At 42.1% G+C, this 17,445-nt stretch overlaps 1 protein-coding gene across 1 annotated transcript in view; it reads right to left on the reverse strand.

Annotated features, from left to right (window-relative positions):
* DEPTOR (DEP domain containing MTOR interacting protein) overlaps positions 1–17,445 on the reverse strand; it is an 82,454-nt gene that overhangs the window by 34,009 nt on the left and 31,000 nt on the right. The window contains exons 3-5 of the mRNA XM_068395715.1: positions 17,029–17,207; positions 14,130–14,253; positions 8,304–8,482 (exon numbers count right to left, since the gene is read on the reverse strand). Of these exons, the coding sequence (XP_068251816.1) occupies positions 8,304–8,482; positions 14,130–14,253; positions 17,029–17,207 (482 nt within the window). The remainder of the gene's footprint in view (positions 1–8,303; positions 8,483–14,129; positions 14,254–17,028; positions 17,208–17,445) is intronic.

A 17,445-nucleotide genomic window follows, 5' to 3' on the forward strand; every position in this document is an offset into this window, starting at 1 on the left:
AAGCATCAGGATGACGATAGACAACTGTCAGAAGTTCCTTGGGAACTGAAATACAGAGTATCCTGCTCTTATTAAAGTCATATGCTCTGCTCAGTGCATTAACATTTTATTTCAGCTGGCTTAAAATAGGTATGCAGATGAAGTGTTTCTATATACATTTTGCCTTTCCAGTAGGTTTGCCATCTATTTGCAGTCTATTTTCAAATACATGCGACTTACTCTAGCATGAAAAGCCAGTGTTGAATCACACGCATTTCAGTTTGTATATGAGGATTTATCATCTTTAATTTAGCAAGTTTACAGAACATAGCCAACTGCTTCTCTTTGCTTCCAAATAAAGTATAGAAAGTACAGTCTGTGGCAAGGGAAGCAGAAGATGAAAAGGCCCATCTGGGTATCTTTTTTCTGTTGCAGCTGTTAAAAACTGAAACCCATTCTCTGTCAGAAAAATAGTATTTGGTAGTTAATATGAAAAGAAGCCTTCATATGTTATTTACTTAATGCATAGAGCATGTGGCTCTTTCAAAAACCAAACCCATTCCTGCTTTAGGTAAAGACAACTGCAAGAAGAGCACAACGAGAAGACGATGGAATAGGAAGCTGGAAGATTATACAATTGCATACGAAGTTCTTATTCTCTACGTTTCCTACCAGGACAAAATCATGAAAAATATGCAAAGTGGTCTCCAGATTTAGCATAAGCAGTTGAATTACCGTGGGTGAGGATACTGTCCCTATGTATGGGAACTGCCGGGGAAGAACTGCCACACAACTCAACAACGGCGTGCCTCTGCTTGGCATCGTCACAGGGGGAACCGGGCTTAGAATGAAAACAAAGTTGTGTTGCAGGACTTCGAAGACTAACTGAAGGTCAGTGTTTTACTGAGATAAATCAAGGCACCATCTGTAAAAATGTGATGTTTTATAATTTCTAGCATGGAGCATACACAATGAATCCTTGGATATATCCAACAGCTGATGTGATCCAGGCATTAGATCAACTAGAAAAATTATATAAAAAAAACACCTATGTGCTAATTTAGAAGGAGATAATCTATGACCATTTAAGTCAAAGATTTATGGGATGGTTCAATTGCACTTGTAAATTGCTACCCGCGGTTGATATTTCCAAGAAAAGGGGTTCCAAAGAGAAATCTCAAATTAAGGAAGAAGTGTATATTTCACATCTATGGCAAGTTTTCTCTTACAAAGTAAAAAATTAAAAATAATCATAAGCAATTGGACATCTAAGCAATAATCATAAACAATTGGCCAGCTCCCAAGGGGCTGGCCACTTGGGAGGAATATAAGTCTGTTGTCAGAGGATGTAGGGAGGCAACTAGGAAAGCTAAGGCCTCCTTGGAATTAAACCTTGCAAGAGAGGTCAAGGACAACAGAAAGGGCTTCTTCAAATACATTGCAGGTAAAGCCAACACTAGAGGCAATGTAGGCCCACTGATGAATGAGGTGGGGGCCCTGGAGACAGAGGATAAAAAGAAGGCAGAGTTACTGAATGCCTTCTTTGCCTCTGTCTACACTGCTGGAGGCTGTCCTGAGGAGCCCCGGACCCCTGAGGCCCCAGAAGAAGTCAGGATAGAGGAGGAATCTGTCTTGGTTGACGAGGGCTGGGTCAGGGACCAATTAAACAATCTGGACGTCCATAAATCCATGGGCCCTGATGGGATGCACCCGCGGGTGCTGAGGGAGCTGGCGGAAGTCATTGCTAGGCCACTCTCCATCATCTTTGCTAAGTCGTGGGCAACGGGAGAGGTGCCTGAGGACTGGAGGAAAGCGAATGTCACTCCAGTCTTCAAAAAGGGCAAGAAGGAGGACCCGGGTAACTATAGACCGCTCAGCCTCACCGCCATCCCTGGAAAGGTGATGGAACAACTTGTCCTTGGTGCTGTCTCTAGGCACATCAAGGATAGGGGGATCATTAGGGGCACTCAGCATGGCTTCACCAAGGGGAAGTCATGCTTAACCAACTTGATAGCCTTTTATGAGGACGTAACCCGGTGGATAGATGGTGGTAAAGCTGTGGATGTGGTCTATCTCGATTTCAGTAAAGCGTTTGACACGGTCTCCCACAGCATCCTCGCAGCTAAACTGAGGAAGTGTGGTCTGGATGATCGGGTAGTGAGGTGGATTGTGAACTGGCTGAAGGAAAGAAGCCAGAGAGTGGTGGTCAATGGGACTGAGTCCAGTTGGAGGCCTGTGTCTAGCGGAGTCCCTCAAGGGTCGGTACTGGGACCAGTTCTATTCAATATATTCATTAATGACTTGGATGAGGGAATAGAGTGCACTGTCAGCAAGTTCGCTGATGACACAAAACTGGGAGGAGTGGCTGACGCACGGGAAGGCTGCGCAGCCAGTCAGAGGGACCTAGACAGGCTGGAGAGTTGGGCAGGGAGAAACTTAATGAAATATAACAAGGGCAAGCGTAGAGTCCTGCATCTGGGCAAGAACAACCCCACGTATGAGTACCAGTACAAGTTGGGGACAGACCTGTTGGAGAGCAGCGTAGGGGAAAGGGACCTGGGGGTCCTAGTGGACAGCAGGATGACCATGAGCCAGCAGTGTGCCCTTGTCGCCAAGAAGGCCAATGGCATCCTGGGGTGTATTAGAAGGGGTGTGGTCAGCAGGTCGAGAGAGGTTCTCCTCCCCCTCTACTCTGCCCTGGTGAGGCTGCATCTGGAATATTGTGTCCAGTTCTGCGCCCCTCAGTTCAAGAAGGACAGGGAACTGCTAGAGAGAGTCCAGTGCAGAGCCACGAAGATGATTAAGGGGGTGGAACATCTCCCTTATGAGGAGAGGCTGAGGGAGCTGGGTCTCTTTAGCTTAGAGAAGAGGAGATTGAGGGGTGACCTCATTAATGTTTATAAATATGTGAAGGGCAAGTGTCATGAGGATGGAGCCAGGCTCTTCTCAGTGACATCCCTTGACAGGACAAGGGGCAATGGGTGCAAGCTGGAACACAGGAGGTTCCGCATAAATATGAGGAAAAACTTCTTTACGGTGAGGGTGACCGAACACTGGAACAGGCTGCCCAGAGAGGTTGTGGAGTCTCCTTCTCTGGAGATATTCAAAACCCGCCTGGACGCGTTCCTGTGTGATATGGTCTAGGCAATCCTTCTCCGGCAGGGGGATTGGACTAGATGATCTTTCGAGGTCCCTTCCAATCCCTAACATTCTGTGATTCTGTGTGATTCTGTGATTCTGTGATCTAAAGTAAATGTAACAACACATACTTTACACTTTACAGAAATTTTAGATGAGAGGGAAAGCTTTTCATCAAAAGCAAAAGAAATAATACTTTGTTAGATATTTAATATACTTCCACAATTGTAACATACTTTCAGCTGCATCACGCACCTTGATGCTTAAAACTAAATGCACTGATCATCTTGTTAAAAGAAATTTTGCTCTATAAAGGTACAGAGTCCTTGCAAAGAATAGGGAAAATTAAATACATGTTTTAAGACTTTTTTGCAGAGACAGGGAGGTAGCATATGTCAGTATTTACTGTTCTCACTAAGTCACTACAAAATGTTTGTTTTCAACTCTGAAAGTAATTTGCACACTGGAGTTTTGCTGATAAAAGATTAACTCTAGAGACATGGTAAACACCTGCTTCTGTGCTAAGCCAGCAGAACATGTGCGTGCCTTGAATGCACCAGGTCTGGCCAAGTTCAATTAACTCAATAAAACTTTCTAAAGCTGAAAGGTATTCCAAAGAGGAGTGGGGGCACTTATATCATGCCTAGGACATTCTACCGCATATTTACTATCGTTATAAAATCCTAGCACTGATAAAATATTTCAAAGGAAGATACTTAGGGACATGGTTTAGTGGTGGACTCGGCAGTTAACGGTTGGACTCGACGATCTTTCCAACCAAAACAATTCTATGATTCTATGATTCTATACCTGCTAGCCAGTCATCTCCAAAAGAGGTTTTTCCACCCCTCACTCATTCAGGAAAGCAAAGTCTATGGCCTTTCCAGAACCCATCACACTCATGTTCCTTTGCTGGTCTAAGGTTGGGAATCTGCATCCCGACCTCCCCGGAGCAGAGTGGGCAGCCAGGCAAACCATTTCGTGCCGAACCGTGCTGTGGTCACTGCCTGGGGAAGCCGCTGGAGGGATGTCAGAGAGGAAATAACACCAAGCACATGCACTGGAAGGTAAGCAGCAGCTTGGAAAATAGCAACAGCAAAAGAGAGAGAATGTGATCTGGCACGGGAAGGCGAGTGCTGCTGCTGCTCAGACCCGCGTTTCTCACAGGCTCGATCGGGAGAGCGGCACATGCCGTACTGTCTGCAGTGCAGGGCAATCGCTGCGTGTTTACACTCCACCACATATTGAAAAGTATTTCTAAGTGTGCTACGGTTTGGCGGCTGCCACAGAGGAAATGCAAACCTTCACCTTGCAAAGTGCAAGTGCTATTCTAAGAAGGCATAAGTTCCTCTTAACAGTATTAACCAGATTTTAAAATGGAAAGTATTATCACTTGAGATTCCAGACCTTAAACCTTTCTGCAAGGTGGGCAGATGTTTCTTCATCCCAGCTTCCATACTCAACAAGTCCTCGGATGAGGACAGGAGGAGTTAACCTGTCATGTCAGTGGTGCTCTGCTGCTGGGGCTGTAGGTGCAGGGTAAGTGCTGCGGCAAATGCCATAAGCAAGTATGAGCCACAAAATGACGCCCAAAAGAGCTCTGTGGATACCCTCTTTCCTCCTCGGATATCTCCATATCTCTGTTTTCCAGACTGAGCAAGGGCCTTGACTGTGTGTGGATGCTCATGCTCATGCTGTCCTCTGCCTGCCCTTAGCCCATCCTCGCTTTGGTTTGATCTACCCTGGAGCTGGCAGACAACTTCCTTCTTCTCTTGCTGCATGTGAATTTTGACCATGGTAGCTAATCTATCTCACCATTTCCATATGAAGAAGAACTATGAAAGATCCAGTCTCCTGGAGAAAAGGCTTCTCTGTTAATATTACAAAGCTCTACCTACCTCACCATACCAGAAATTGGCTTTTCTACAGCTGAGAAATGTGTTCTGTGCGTCTTTTGTCCCTGCCCTTATTGAATGTGCATGACCGTGTTTATAATTATTTGCACAGTTTTTATTCCTATATTCTGGCGAAGACCATCAGTGTTCACAAATGCAAAATAACTACTGGAAATTACACTGCCAACACAAGCTTTCAAGAAATGTACAGTGCATAATTAATACCCTGCTACCTATACTTTTTTTGTTCCATAGTACCTGGGGGTACCAGGTCATAGGAAAGGACATCTGGCTGCTATTTGTGAAAATGGTGGTTTGTGGGTTAGGATTTGTATGTGCCAGAGGGATTTTGGAAGGAAGCAATTCAGCACTTAAGCACGTTTCATCATTTTCACATATGTCAGGGGAAATATGTAAAGTTGCATATGTCCGAAGAGATCAGGAAGATTATTTTTAAACTGAAACATTTGATGTTTCTACAGCATTTAAACAATTCCTCTTAAACCGCTGTTTTCCTTTTTAAAATTAGCATCAGTGTGTGTTTCCTGTGTGAAACCTGGTTTGTGTCTGACCAATTAAAGTGAAGATAAATGTGTCAGGAAGCTGTTTTGAATACAGTACCTCAGCTGCAGAATAGAGCTTCTCTGCGTAATTGAAATGGAAGTCAGGATCAGTAAAAATAAATTGCACAACTCTGTTGTGGCTGGAAAACTACTACCGAGATTGGCAACTTGATGCAACTATTTCTATTACTTTCTATTGCATTAGGTAAGGTAATAAATGCTTCATAAGAAGAGTAAAGAAAGCTTCATTTTATTCCGTATTGTGGATATCAAACAATACTGTTAGCAAAAGATTGCCTTTAGGTCAGGGAAATGTTTTATTCTCCACTCCTGCACAGTCGAGAGTCTTTCTGTTGGTTCTGCCAACAAGGATGCCAATTAGTGTCATGTAACATTTTGGTACTGCTGATGAGATACAAACCAAAGGGAGCATAGTATGGTGAAATGAATTTACTGTACTAAGAGACAGAAAAATACCTTTTTTTTTTTTGGTAATTGGACCTAGAATTCAGTGAGACGTAGTGAAAAAAGAGAATACCACTCCTGCTGTTTTACAGTTTATATCCCCACTTCTGTACTGGGAGTTCTCATTTTGAGCTCCGTTCTTAGAGGAAGCCAGCATTACATAAACCTTCCAAATGCACACATCATACCCACTTGCTAAGGTGAACCCCAAACCAGCTCTGTGTTAATTCTGCTGGTACTTTAATAAATATTCCTAACACTGTCTAGATAAATTGTTTCAGTGAAATCCAGAGGAGAATAAAATCTCCTGCTTAGGAGCATGCACAAAGCATGTCCACTGGTAAAGATAAATCTCAAGGACATCACTGAGTTTTTTTTACTTCCAGCTTCCCCATCAAGTCAGTGTGACATTCCCACCGAGTTACCTTTGCCTCAATAAAATCTGAGCGAGGAAGATGATGGTACCTTGGAGCTAGAAGGCCACTTCCTCAGCAGCCAACTAATTCCCAGCGCTCCTTTTGTGGTCACTTCATTAATTTCAAATCTCATTCTAAGAAAGCACTTCACGTGCGCTCTTGACTGCTAGAAGAGGATGGGCAGGGGACAAATCTGCAAAACTGGCCAGGCCAATCCATAAAGGTGAGCAGGACAGCGTCACTCAGGAATCAGACCAGAAACCTGGCTTGATGGGGGCAAAATTATGTCCCTGCCAAGGTGCACTGCTGAGCATCTGCCTTAGTTAACGAAACAATGGTTGATCTGCAATAAATGTCACACCCTGACTTTCTTAGCTCTGCAAAGACTTCAATAGCAAAGTAAATCCAGCTTCGTACCAAGTATCAAGTTCTGACTTGTATTTCCTCTGCAAAAACATCAATAGCAGCATCAATAGCAGCATAAATCTAATCCTGTCTTTTTTTTTCCTTTTTTTAAGGAAAGTTTACCTCACATATAATACACAGAAAATGCTCGGGTAAAAATAGGAATGAAATCATTGCTGCTATAAAGAGGAGGGGTGGCATACCTTCCCTGTCCATCAAGCTCCAAGCAGTTGGCACCCTATAAATCATAGGAAGCACAGGGGTAATTATAGAACTGGAAGCTGATTACTGTAAACATTGAGAAGTAGCTCCTAGTAATTGGAAACTAAAGATAATGTAAGCATAATTACAACCAGGAAGAAAGTGTGCAGGTCACTTATGCCCCCATTTTTCTCTATTCCTTAAAACTAGGTTTTCTCACAAAGCAACACGCAACCTAGTCAATCTAGCACCTTGTATATTAACAACCTGCTAATATCGTGACTTGTTTGTTCTCTGTCAGAATTAGTGTTGATGTGACAACATTCGGATCACCAGGATCTGATTACTTTCCCGTTGTGCATTAAGCAACGTAGCTAACAGCTACTGCCAGCTTGTTCTGTCATCTTCTGGCACCCCTTCACCACTCCCTGAGGCCCTGCAACATGTTTATAGCGGAAAACGCCTGGTCAAAGAAGGGCAACTTGCACTGAGAGCAGATAATGACAACATGTAAAATGGGTTTTAGTGACAGGGGTGTTCATTGCTTCACCCTTGGGGTAGTATGGAGAGAAAACTCTGTCTCCTCCACCCTTAACAGAGGGAACTCCTTGGTGAAGATGCATCTGCCAGCCACATTGTGCTGGACCATGAAGAAACATTTGATTCCTGCCTCAAAGAAGTTACACCACCAGGACAAATATAACACTTCAGCTGAAAGCAATACCCTCTTTCTTGCCCAAACATACTAGAACGACTCTGCCACATGACCAAGAGGAAAGCTGCTTTTCTGGCATCAGATTGTGCTCTCCTCCTGTCCTCAAGTACGAAGACACACAGAAACTGTCATTTTAATTCTACATAGAAAATGTAGCTTATTTATGGCTCTAATCCCTACTTGATCCTCACAAAGCTATTTATCTCAATTATATGTATCATTGATAACAAGTTCTACAGTTGCCACAAGTGTAAAAGTGTTGATTTTCACCCACATCCTTTTGTTGTTATTATGCAATCTGAAATTCTAGCTGTATTTTGCACTTGAGGCAGAATTTTCAGAACTAAGACAAGAAATGTTTGAAAAAGCCATCCTTTTATTAAATTAAGCTACCTAGACTCCTACCTGGAATTATTTAGAACTTGGACCTATTTATGACCAAGGACAAGAGCTCCTCCACATGATTTGACCTGAAGAAAGTGCTACAAGAAGTGTAGCTTTTGCTACCTGGCAGTAGATTTCTCACCGTGCTGTATAATCCCGTGCTCCAAAAGTCTGCGTCCGAGCTGCTCCGCTTCAGTCCGTGTTGTGGCCTCTCCTTCCTGGATCAGCCAGTCTATGAACTCCGATGCCACAAAGGTCCGTTCGTACTTGACTCCCTCCTCTTCCCTAGCTTGCAAAAGGGTATTTTCAGAACTCATCAGCCTGGTATGGGGGGGAAAAAATGGGTAGGGAAAATGGTTCTTCAAAAAAGCAACTCCAGATCTATTCTGGCAAATCTCACTCATATTAAGCAAAGAGATGTGAACCTTTCACTGACTTACTAAATCTGTCCTCATGCTATCAATCTAAACTTAGGATGTGAATTATAACTGCTTAGTCAAAAAAATTAGGCTTTATATCCCTGTGTGAAGTTAATACCTTCTTGTTTTTTTGCTAAAAGAAAACAAGGTTTTTCAGTTTCACATTTTGCCTATTTAATTCTTTAGCTTCTCTAAAAGTTAATGTATAATCAACTTGGAAACAAAACAAGCCAAAAAGCACCAGATTGTGACTCATATTCAAAAATTCCTAATTAATTTTTACAGTTAGCAGGACTATGCCCCAAAGTCATTTAGATGGTTTTGAAAATTCTCCCCATAAGCTTTAAAATAACTGCAGAAAAATTCAAGAGGAAGAAAAGAAGGTAGTTCTGTGGTTTGGGTGGTTGATAAATATTTCGCATCCAACACCAGTAATGCAGCTGCAATCAGTGAAGTTAAACACCTGAACACATTTTGACATCTGAGTCTCAGGGTCTCTGTGCCTCAGCTGGCTCCATGTAACACCAGAGGAACATCGTGAAGTGTCTCTAAATCGCCTAGCAATCGGCATGTACCTAGCTTAAATACACTAATAAAATTCTTCTCTGTTCAAGTAACCTACACAAATGACACAGTTTAAAAAAAAAAACAAAACCTCAGTATTCTCTTAATGCAAAAGCAAGGTTGATAGTTTGAAAGAGAAGACAGGTTGAAACAAGAAATGCTAATTGCTCCCTTTCAATACAGAATCCCACTTTTTGTTGTTGTTGGGAGACCAAGCACCATAGCCTCCTTATTTATTAATTTAATTTTTCTTCATAATGATTTTATTTATTATAGGTTAATAATAGGACTAGTGGTAAGACTTTCAGAATAATAGCTCAGGAACAGCATGGTTATTTTTTCTATGTAAGACTAATAAGTCCCCTCCCTTCACCAACTATTTTGAAATTAAGGGCACAACTGAACTACAACAGGAATATTCTGGAAGTGCTTGATCTTTGCCTTTCTGATCAAAAATTTGAATTTTGTGTAAATCCATACGTGGGCTATCTCTTTCTTGAACTGCCAGCATGTCCAAAGTTCATGGAATATAACATCACCTCCTTTGGGAGGCATCAGAAAAATCTGTGCCATGAGAACACAGAGAAAAGTTTCATTTGAAATTACATTGAAGAGGTTTCACAGGACCCAGCCCTTGTGATTTCACCTCAAAGATTTATTCCCTTGACTGTAACGAGAGCTACCCAGAAGCCTGAACTGACTGGATCTGACCACCAGGCAGCAGATCCCCAAACCAGTCAAAGGCTGCTCATCCACAGCTGTACGTCAGCGGCAGATACACCAAACCGCTCCTCTAGATGTTGGTGCGTCATTGCCAGCACCTCTGAGCTGACTAAGAACTATGAAAGGCAAAATTAGCTAAAGTCAGGGATGAGGCCAAAAGCAAGAGTATGTGCCACAGGGGAAAAGGTATTGACTCCAGAACTCTTGGAAAGACTTTATTCTTTTTCATATTTTGATTTACAAGCAACTGCATGCAAGGCAACACTTTGTCCCACACTAACCACATCTAACACAGACAGCGCTCCAAGAGATCGTCTTTAAATGTGTCTCGTTCACCAGGCTTTTTTCACCCCAGGAAAAAATGCAAACCCAAAGCTCGTGTCTTTTCATAGCATCTGCTGCATGGTTACCCAGAACTGGTTACCCAGGCTCTGCAGGCACCACATAAAAAATCCTTAGGATTGTGTTAATTGTTTTTTGATCAGTCTATAATTAGTTGACTAGCTCACTGAAGTCACAGATAGAGAGGTCCTTGAAAAAGAGATGCTAATCGTTAGATTTTTACAGAGACACAAAAAAAATCTGGAAAAATATCAAGTGGAAAAACACTCAGCTTGACATTTCACACCCTTCTGCATGTGCCCAGAATAGCACTGCAAAGGATTTGGACTTGTGAACAAACAGACACGACAAATTGACAGTTTAAAAAACCCAGAAACAGCAACCCATAGACTTACATCGCTAACTGAAGTAAATCACTGTACCGCCACGCTGTCAACAAAGCTGTACCGATTTACATCAGCCAAAAACCTGGCCTTTCATCAGCCAGAACTGGAAATTGCCTCTATGTCTTCCATTTTCTCCTTGTTTCAAAAAAACATGAGGCTATTCATGTCAAAACATATTATTTGCTAAAAAAACTGGTGTTATCCTGCATTAAGGGAATGTATTTAGCCAAGCACTGAAATTCAAACCCTTTTCAAAATAAAATTTTAACCTTGTTTTATCTAAATAACTGCACCAGAGGATAAATTTGACTTAACCATTGATGACTTAAAACGAAAGTGATTCAAAGAATGCAGTTTCAGAATTATCTGAATGATTTCCTGAAATTAAAACCATAAATCTGCACTACTTCTACTGTGAAATCTGGTTGAAAAATCTCAGCTGAAGTCAACATCATGAGATGACTTATAGCTCCTAAATCCGACTGCACCAGAAACAACAATCCTGCGTGCCTGGCCAAAACCTGCTGAGAACTGCAAATACCATAAAAATAAGATGTCTGCACAACTTGATTTTTTTTTAAAAAAAAGGTATGAAAGGTCTGTGCTGGCTTTATTTTATTTAAGATCTGCAGGGAGGATTTTGTTGAACAGGAAACATGTTTATCTCATTCGATCTATCTGGTCAGTCCTGTAGAGTACGAAAACTGATACCATCCTTGGACCCACTCAACTCTTCAACAATTGTCAGACAAGACTGTAGGAAACCCATTAGGTTTTATCTCTAGTTATAAACTTGAACCTCAAAGCATGTTCACGGAAAGGATTACCAAAGTTTGCAATGATGTGCACAGAATCTGGACTGATTTATGATTTTCAGTGCAAATGAAGGGAGAATACAATCAGAGACTGATTTTAAATCTTCTAATTGCACAGGTACAGCCACCGAAGATGTCCACAGTAGGTGAAGGAGGTAATGCCACAACAGAGGAGAATCCAGGCTACAAGGAGCTTTGTGGTCACACAGAAGGGAGACAGGGAAAGAGAGCTCCTCAGCAGGTGGACAGTCCCATGTCCCAGAGGAGAGCACAGGGCATTTACCCAAAACGCTGTCTGAATGGAGAGAACCTGCCTAACACAGCCATTCCTCTGCCCGTGCAACAACCCGCTGATCCTCCTACAGCATTTTGCTCATTTTACACATTGAGGGTAAAAATCTGCATGGACTGATGTTGGATAACAGGTCCGCAATTTTGGCAAGCACAAACTACGCTGGCTTCTGAATGCAATGGTACTCCAGCCCTAATGTGGTGGGTGGAGAAGAGCAGGAAATGGTATTTTGTCTAGATCAGCAACATCTACAAAATTCGACACAGAATTTTCAAATATGTTGGATTCAGATAGATTTCCTTTGACATAGTTGCATTTCTCGTGAAATTAGACCTACAGGCATTTTGATAAACAAGCTGAATATACTGGTAAGTGACTTCACGTCTGTGCATGAATACTTTTCTCCAGTTGTTGCTACTTAATAACTATTTTAATTGCACTGAATTAATATTTTCTTTCTCAACACTATCAGCAAACTGATACAACAGATATATTACACATACATATTTCATTGCAGAAGTCTTTCTGTAGTAGTCTGACTTTTTCAGTATTAGATTTTGTGTTTAAAATGCATCCAATAAAACTGTGAAGGTGTTGCTAATAAACGTGCATGAACAAGGGACCTAACGAAATCCAAGTGCTCTGCAGGCTGGATTTGCTACAATAAACAAGGTGAAGCCCAGATAGCCCAGGCATGCATTCTTATCTCCCATGAATATAAAAAATTTCCAGTGATCCATGGAGATTTTTGAATAGCTTTGATTGTCACAGACTGGTTTTGAAATGCCATGTATTTTTAAACTATACTATATTTAGCACTCAGGGCTGGTTTTAAAAGTTTCTGAACCCTTTAGATAGGTTGCCTAGGCGCAACCACCTCATGAGGATGCAGTTGTATTTAGATATAGGTGCTGCTTTTGCAATAACTCCTTTTCCAAGATGGGAACAATCTATACTGTTATGAACATTTTTCTGCTAGTATAGTGTTGGACAAACTGGACACCAGACATTGGTTTGGGGTCAGTTCTCCATGCAGAGAAATGGGGGTGGAAGCAGACACTGGTACAACAGAGTTCTTCCCACCATGGCTCCTTTCATGCAGAGGACTGTTATCAGCCTCACCAACAAAAAATTCTTTTTCTCACAGAAGAACAGAAATAGAAATATAGAAAATAAATAGGAAAAAAGGTTTGATACTGTAGACACACTAACTGGCTTTTCATAGTATGGGCCAGGCTTGCAGGCACTGCCTGTCACAGAGTCTAAAGGAGGAAATGCTGTGCTTAGTAAGCACAGAAGATTTTGGAGGTAAGTGATCTAATCCATCTGTCCCAATGCATCCAATGAAGGATTTTTTTCCAGTGGTGTATTTTCTTGTGTCTTACACAATTTATTTTTTTTTACTTTAAATAGTCACAGTCACTGAGTCCCAGGGAATTCTATATGATGAGTACAACAAAAGGACCGGCTTTTACAATCTTTGGTTTATATTTCAGTTTAATTGCTCTTTCACCAAATTGACCTTCGGAGCCTTCTAACGTTGAAAATAATATTTATCATCAGCTTTTAAACTTGGGCTTTTCCTGAGTGCTTTATTCTAAGAGGGAAACAAATTTACTCCAGCCAGAAAACACAGCATCTCTCCCAGCTGCTACATGCTTCTGCTCTAACCAAGCAGGAGAGCAGGTGGTATTCAGTCTAGAGCAATACTTCAAGCTTTTCGGTAAATAGCACATCACAACTACTGCATTAGTTTGCAGCATATGCCAACATGCGTTTTATTCTCTCTGCTTGAAAGCACCGTGTCACAATCTCTACATCCTGAATAAAAATGTCATTAATTATAAATTAGGAAGTACGGTTAAGCTGCCTAGTATTTGAAGGAAGTAATCCAGTGGGATATTCAGTATCTCAGTGTAATGACCTGTTTCAAATCTTAATTAGGTGCTCTTGGCTGGGGTTTTTTTTGAAACGACTTTTAATGTAACCTTTCTGATGTAGAAGCTTTGCAGGCAGGAACACTGAAGATTAATTTCACCTGTTATTTAAAATCATACCTCCTGGTGAAGCTGTAGATATGGAGTCTCAACAGATACGTAGCCACTCGTTCAGTGCACTTTGATGTACTAACATTTTAGGTCTTTTGATTACAATTTTATATGACAAATCATCCTTCAGTAATTTTTTCACAGAATAAAGTGCAAGGGCTTAAATTTACATTGGGTTCTCATACAGGATGTATTTACAATCCAGAACCTCAGAACATGCTATTTCATTTTAAACAAAATGCTACAAGTGAACATGGTAGAAAAGCAAAAGAGTAAAGGGAAAGCGAGAGAAGCCAGTGACTATTCAAAAATAGATTAACAAGTATCATTTGCCTCCTGTCATACTATTATCAACACATGGATACTGAATGTAACATACTTTTCATACAGTCTTTGTCCTCTCATGAACACCTTCACCTCATTGTCCAGGGGAAATGTCCCATCGTCTTTCCGGAAGCGGTAGAACAGTTTGACATCCTTGAATTCCTTATGCTCATCACAGACTGAAACGTAAAATAAAAAAAAATCTTCATATAGATGTTAACGAGTTGAGGATCCATTCAGCTGGTATCATTGCTGAACTTTAAAGCAAGCATGTATGGAGCCTAACGCCCTGTATTTCTAAGCATACAACTTTATTCAGTTCTAATAACTGATGAAAGGCTGCAGAAAAATTTCAGATAGGCAACCAGATTTCTAGGTGAGGGGGATAGAGGTTCATCAGTTTTGTGAGTATTATTGCGAATGTAAAGAGAATGTACCCATGTATGAGTACAAGTTGGGGACAGACCTGTTGGAGAGCAGCGTAGGGGAAAGGGACCTGGGGGTCCTAGTGGACAGCAGGATGACCATGAGCCAGCAGTGTGCCCTTGTGGCCAAGAAGGCCAATGGCATCCTGGGGTGTATTTGAAGGGGTGTGGTTAGCAGGTCAAGAGAGGTTCTTCTCCCTCTCTACTCTGCCCTGGTGAGGCCGCATCTGGAATATTGTGTCCAGTTCTGGGCCCCTCAGTTCAAGAAGGACAGGGAACTGCTAGAGAGAGTCCAGCGCAGAGCCACAAAGATGATTAAGGGAGTGGAACATCTCCCTTATGAGGAGAGGCTGAGGGAGCTGGGTCTCTTTAGCTTAGAGAAGAGGAGATTGAGGGGTGACCTCATTAATGTTTATAAATATGTAAAGGGCAAGTGTCATGAGGATGGAGCCAGGCTCTTCTCAGTGACATCCCTTGACAGGACAAGGGGCAATGGGTGCAAGCTGGAACACAGGAGGTTCCGCATAAATATGAGGAAAAACTTCTTTACGGTGAGGGTAACTGAACACTGGAACAGGCTGCCCAGAGAGGTTGTGGAGTCTCCTTCTCTGGAGACATTCAAAGCCCTCCTGGACGTGTTCCTGTGTGATATGATCTAGGTAATCCTGCTCCGGCAGGGGGATTGGACTAGATGATCTTTCGAGGTCCCTTCCAATCCCTAACATTCTGTGATTCTGTGATTCTGTGATAAGCATCCACCTGCTACATACTCAGAAAACCTTTCCGTGAAAACAGTCTGTTAGCTTGTTCGTTTAAAAAGCCATCAGTGTAGAACACCCAATAATTTAAGGATTGGCAAACTTCTTAAAGTTACTTGTATCCGCTGAGCCAAGCTGTAGGAAACCTGTGACTTGCTGCAGAAACACTTCAAATCAAAGCCTTCTGCCCTCTGAAAATTGTCTCAATTGCTCTGCCATGCCAGCTAGCAAATGTACAACAGGAGCACACTGAGAAATGCTAAATAAGGTTTATAAGACAGCAGCTGACGATGGGCTCTTGTAAATGCAGAATAGAGCTCCAGCAAAGGCATAAATTAATGGGACAGATATCCCAACCAAGCTGCTCCTAGCAGAATTGTCAGCCCACGTACGTGGGCTCACCTTCTGCACCACAGGAGCAGGAACTGATACTTCTTTCACTTGACGTGGGAGTTGAAAGGATGCTCTGAGCATCCTGCAGAACCTGATGGAACCTCGGAATTTACCCTAGCTCACTTTGCAAACGTTTTTATTAAATTTGAGTGCAATACATGAACATTTTCAAGAAACACCTGCTCTATGTGTAATATACACACACATATATATCAAATTTGTATGGAAGTTACAGTGTGCAGTTGGATCCTGAGGTAGAAAACATTTGAAGGTTGTTAAAACTTTAAACAAGCATTCAGCAATAAAACATCTATCGGTCAATTAAATTAAGTCACTCAGACATCCACGCAACTCTTCACTGACATTTTCTCAATAGAGGATTAAGTAGTCAGATTTGAAGACCCTATAATTACTTTATTCTTTAACTATCTACCATGACTCCCAGTTTCCATAACAACCCAGAATTTTAATTTAATAGCCAAGCAGAAGCTGTAGAAGTGGCACTCATTCAATATGTGCATTTCTTGCTTTAATTAAGGTGGTGTTAATGTATTGCAGATAGTAGCAGTACCGCTGCACATACCATGAGCCCTGCATAAAGTCAACATTCGCCTGTTTGCAGTTGCTCCGTTTTCTCTTAAAAAAAGAAACAAACAGTACATTTTGCCTTTTTGAAATGGATAATACTATATGTTTGAAGTCAAGGCCCTGGATCATCTTTGTTTGTGTGCTTCCTATCCTTTTTGTGCATCAAAAGGCAACTAAATGCTACCACTGAATTGGAAGTCTCCTTTTCATCAGCGTAAATTGTTATTCAAGAAGCTGAAAGGAACAGATCTCAAATAGACAACAAGTTGAGAAGAAAATTAATCAGGACACAGTTGGACCACTAACCTTCTTGCAGCTGTACCAGCACTAATGTTTATGCAGCTGGAGTGAGGGACAGGGCCGGAGAACTAATCCACGTGAGAAAAACGATCTTTTTTTGCCGCCTGATTTTTCAGATGGCTTTTTCAGCTGGAAAACTGTGCTCTGGGGAGCAGGGAGGTGAGGGCAGTGGGGAGAGAGAGGACAGGGTCCTCGCTGCGGCTGCTCTGGAGGCAGGGAAGCAGCAGCACCATCTCCAGTGACTTCCCCACCCTGTACTGACATGGGGAATGTCACTCCGCACCTCTTCAGCCTCCCCGTGTCCCTCGGGACACAGGGGACCTTGCGGAGCAGCACAGTTCAAGGGAGATGCTCCCTTTCTGGCTGCTCTAGGATGCTCCCTTCCCTACCTGTCCTATACTCGCTTGAAAAACAGGAGCGGGATTTCTCTGTTTCACAGCATCCAATAAAATTTAGCTTACAACTTTTTAGCAGCTGATATTGCACTCACCGTGGTGGATAATGCTGTGATCCAATAATTTCTGCACCAGTTTAATTGCCGTCTCTCGGTCTGAGGCCTCTTTATGGTCAATCAGCCAGTCGATCAGCTCTTTGGCAACAAAGCAGTTTGGGTATGTCTTCAGGTGGTGACGCCGATCTTTAATGACCTTTTCTTCATGCAGTCGAAGCCTGGGGGTAAAATCACCGTATGAATATCATGTGTAAAGAGCCTTTGTGACTAGAAAGGTTGGGAGCAGAGTGAAGCAGAGGCACCCAAGCCCCGCTCGGAGGATGAGCTTTGCAGGTCTTCGATGGAAGAAGAAGAGACTTGGTCACATGTCCAGCACTGGCGTCTGACCATCAGGCAATCCACAGCAACCATTTGTTACGACTTTCAACCCCATACTTGGAAAAACTGGTTTTCTGC

This window comes from Nyctibius grandis, chromosome 3 (assembly GCF_013368605.1).
Source record: "Nyctibius grandis isolate bNycGra1 chromosome 3, bNycGra1.pri, whole genome shotgun sequence".
Classification (NCBI taxonomy): Eukaryota; Metazoa; Chordata; class Aves; order Nyctibiiformes; family Nyctibiidae; genus Nyctibius; species Nyctibius grandis.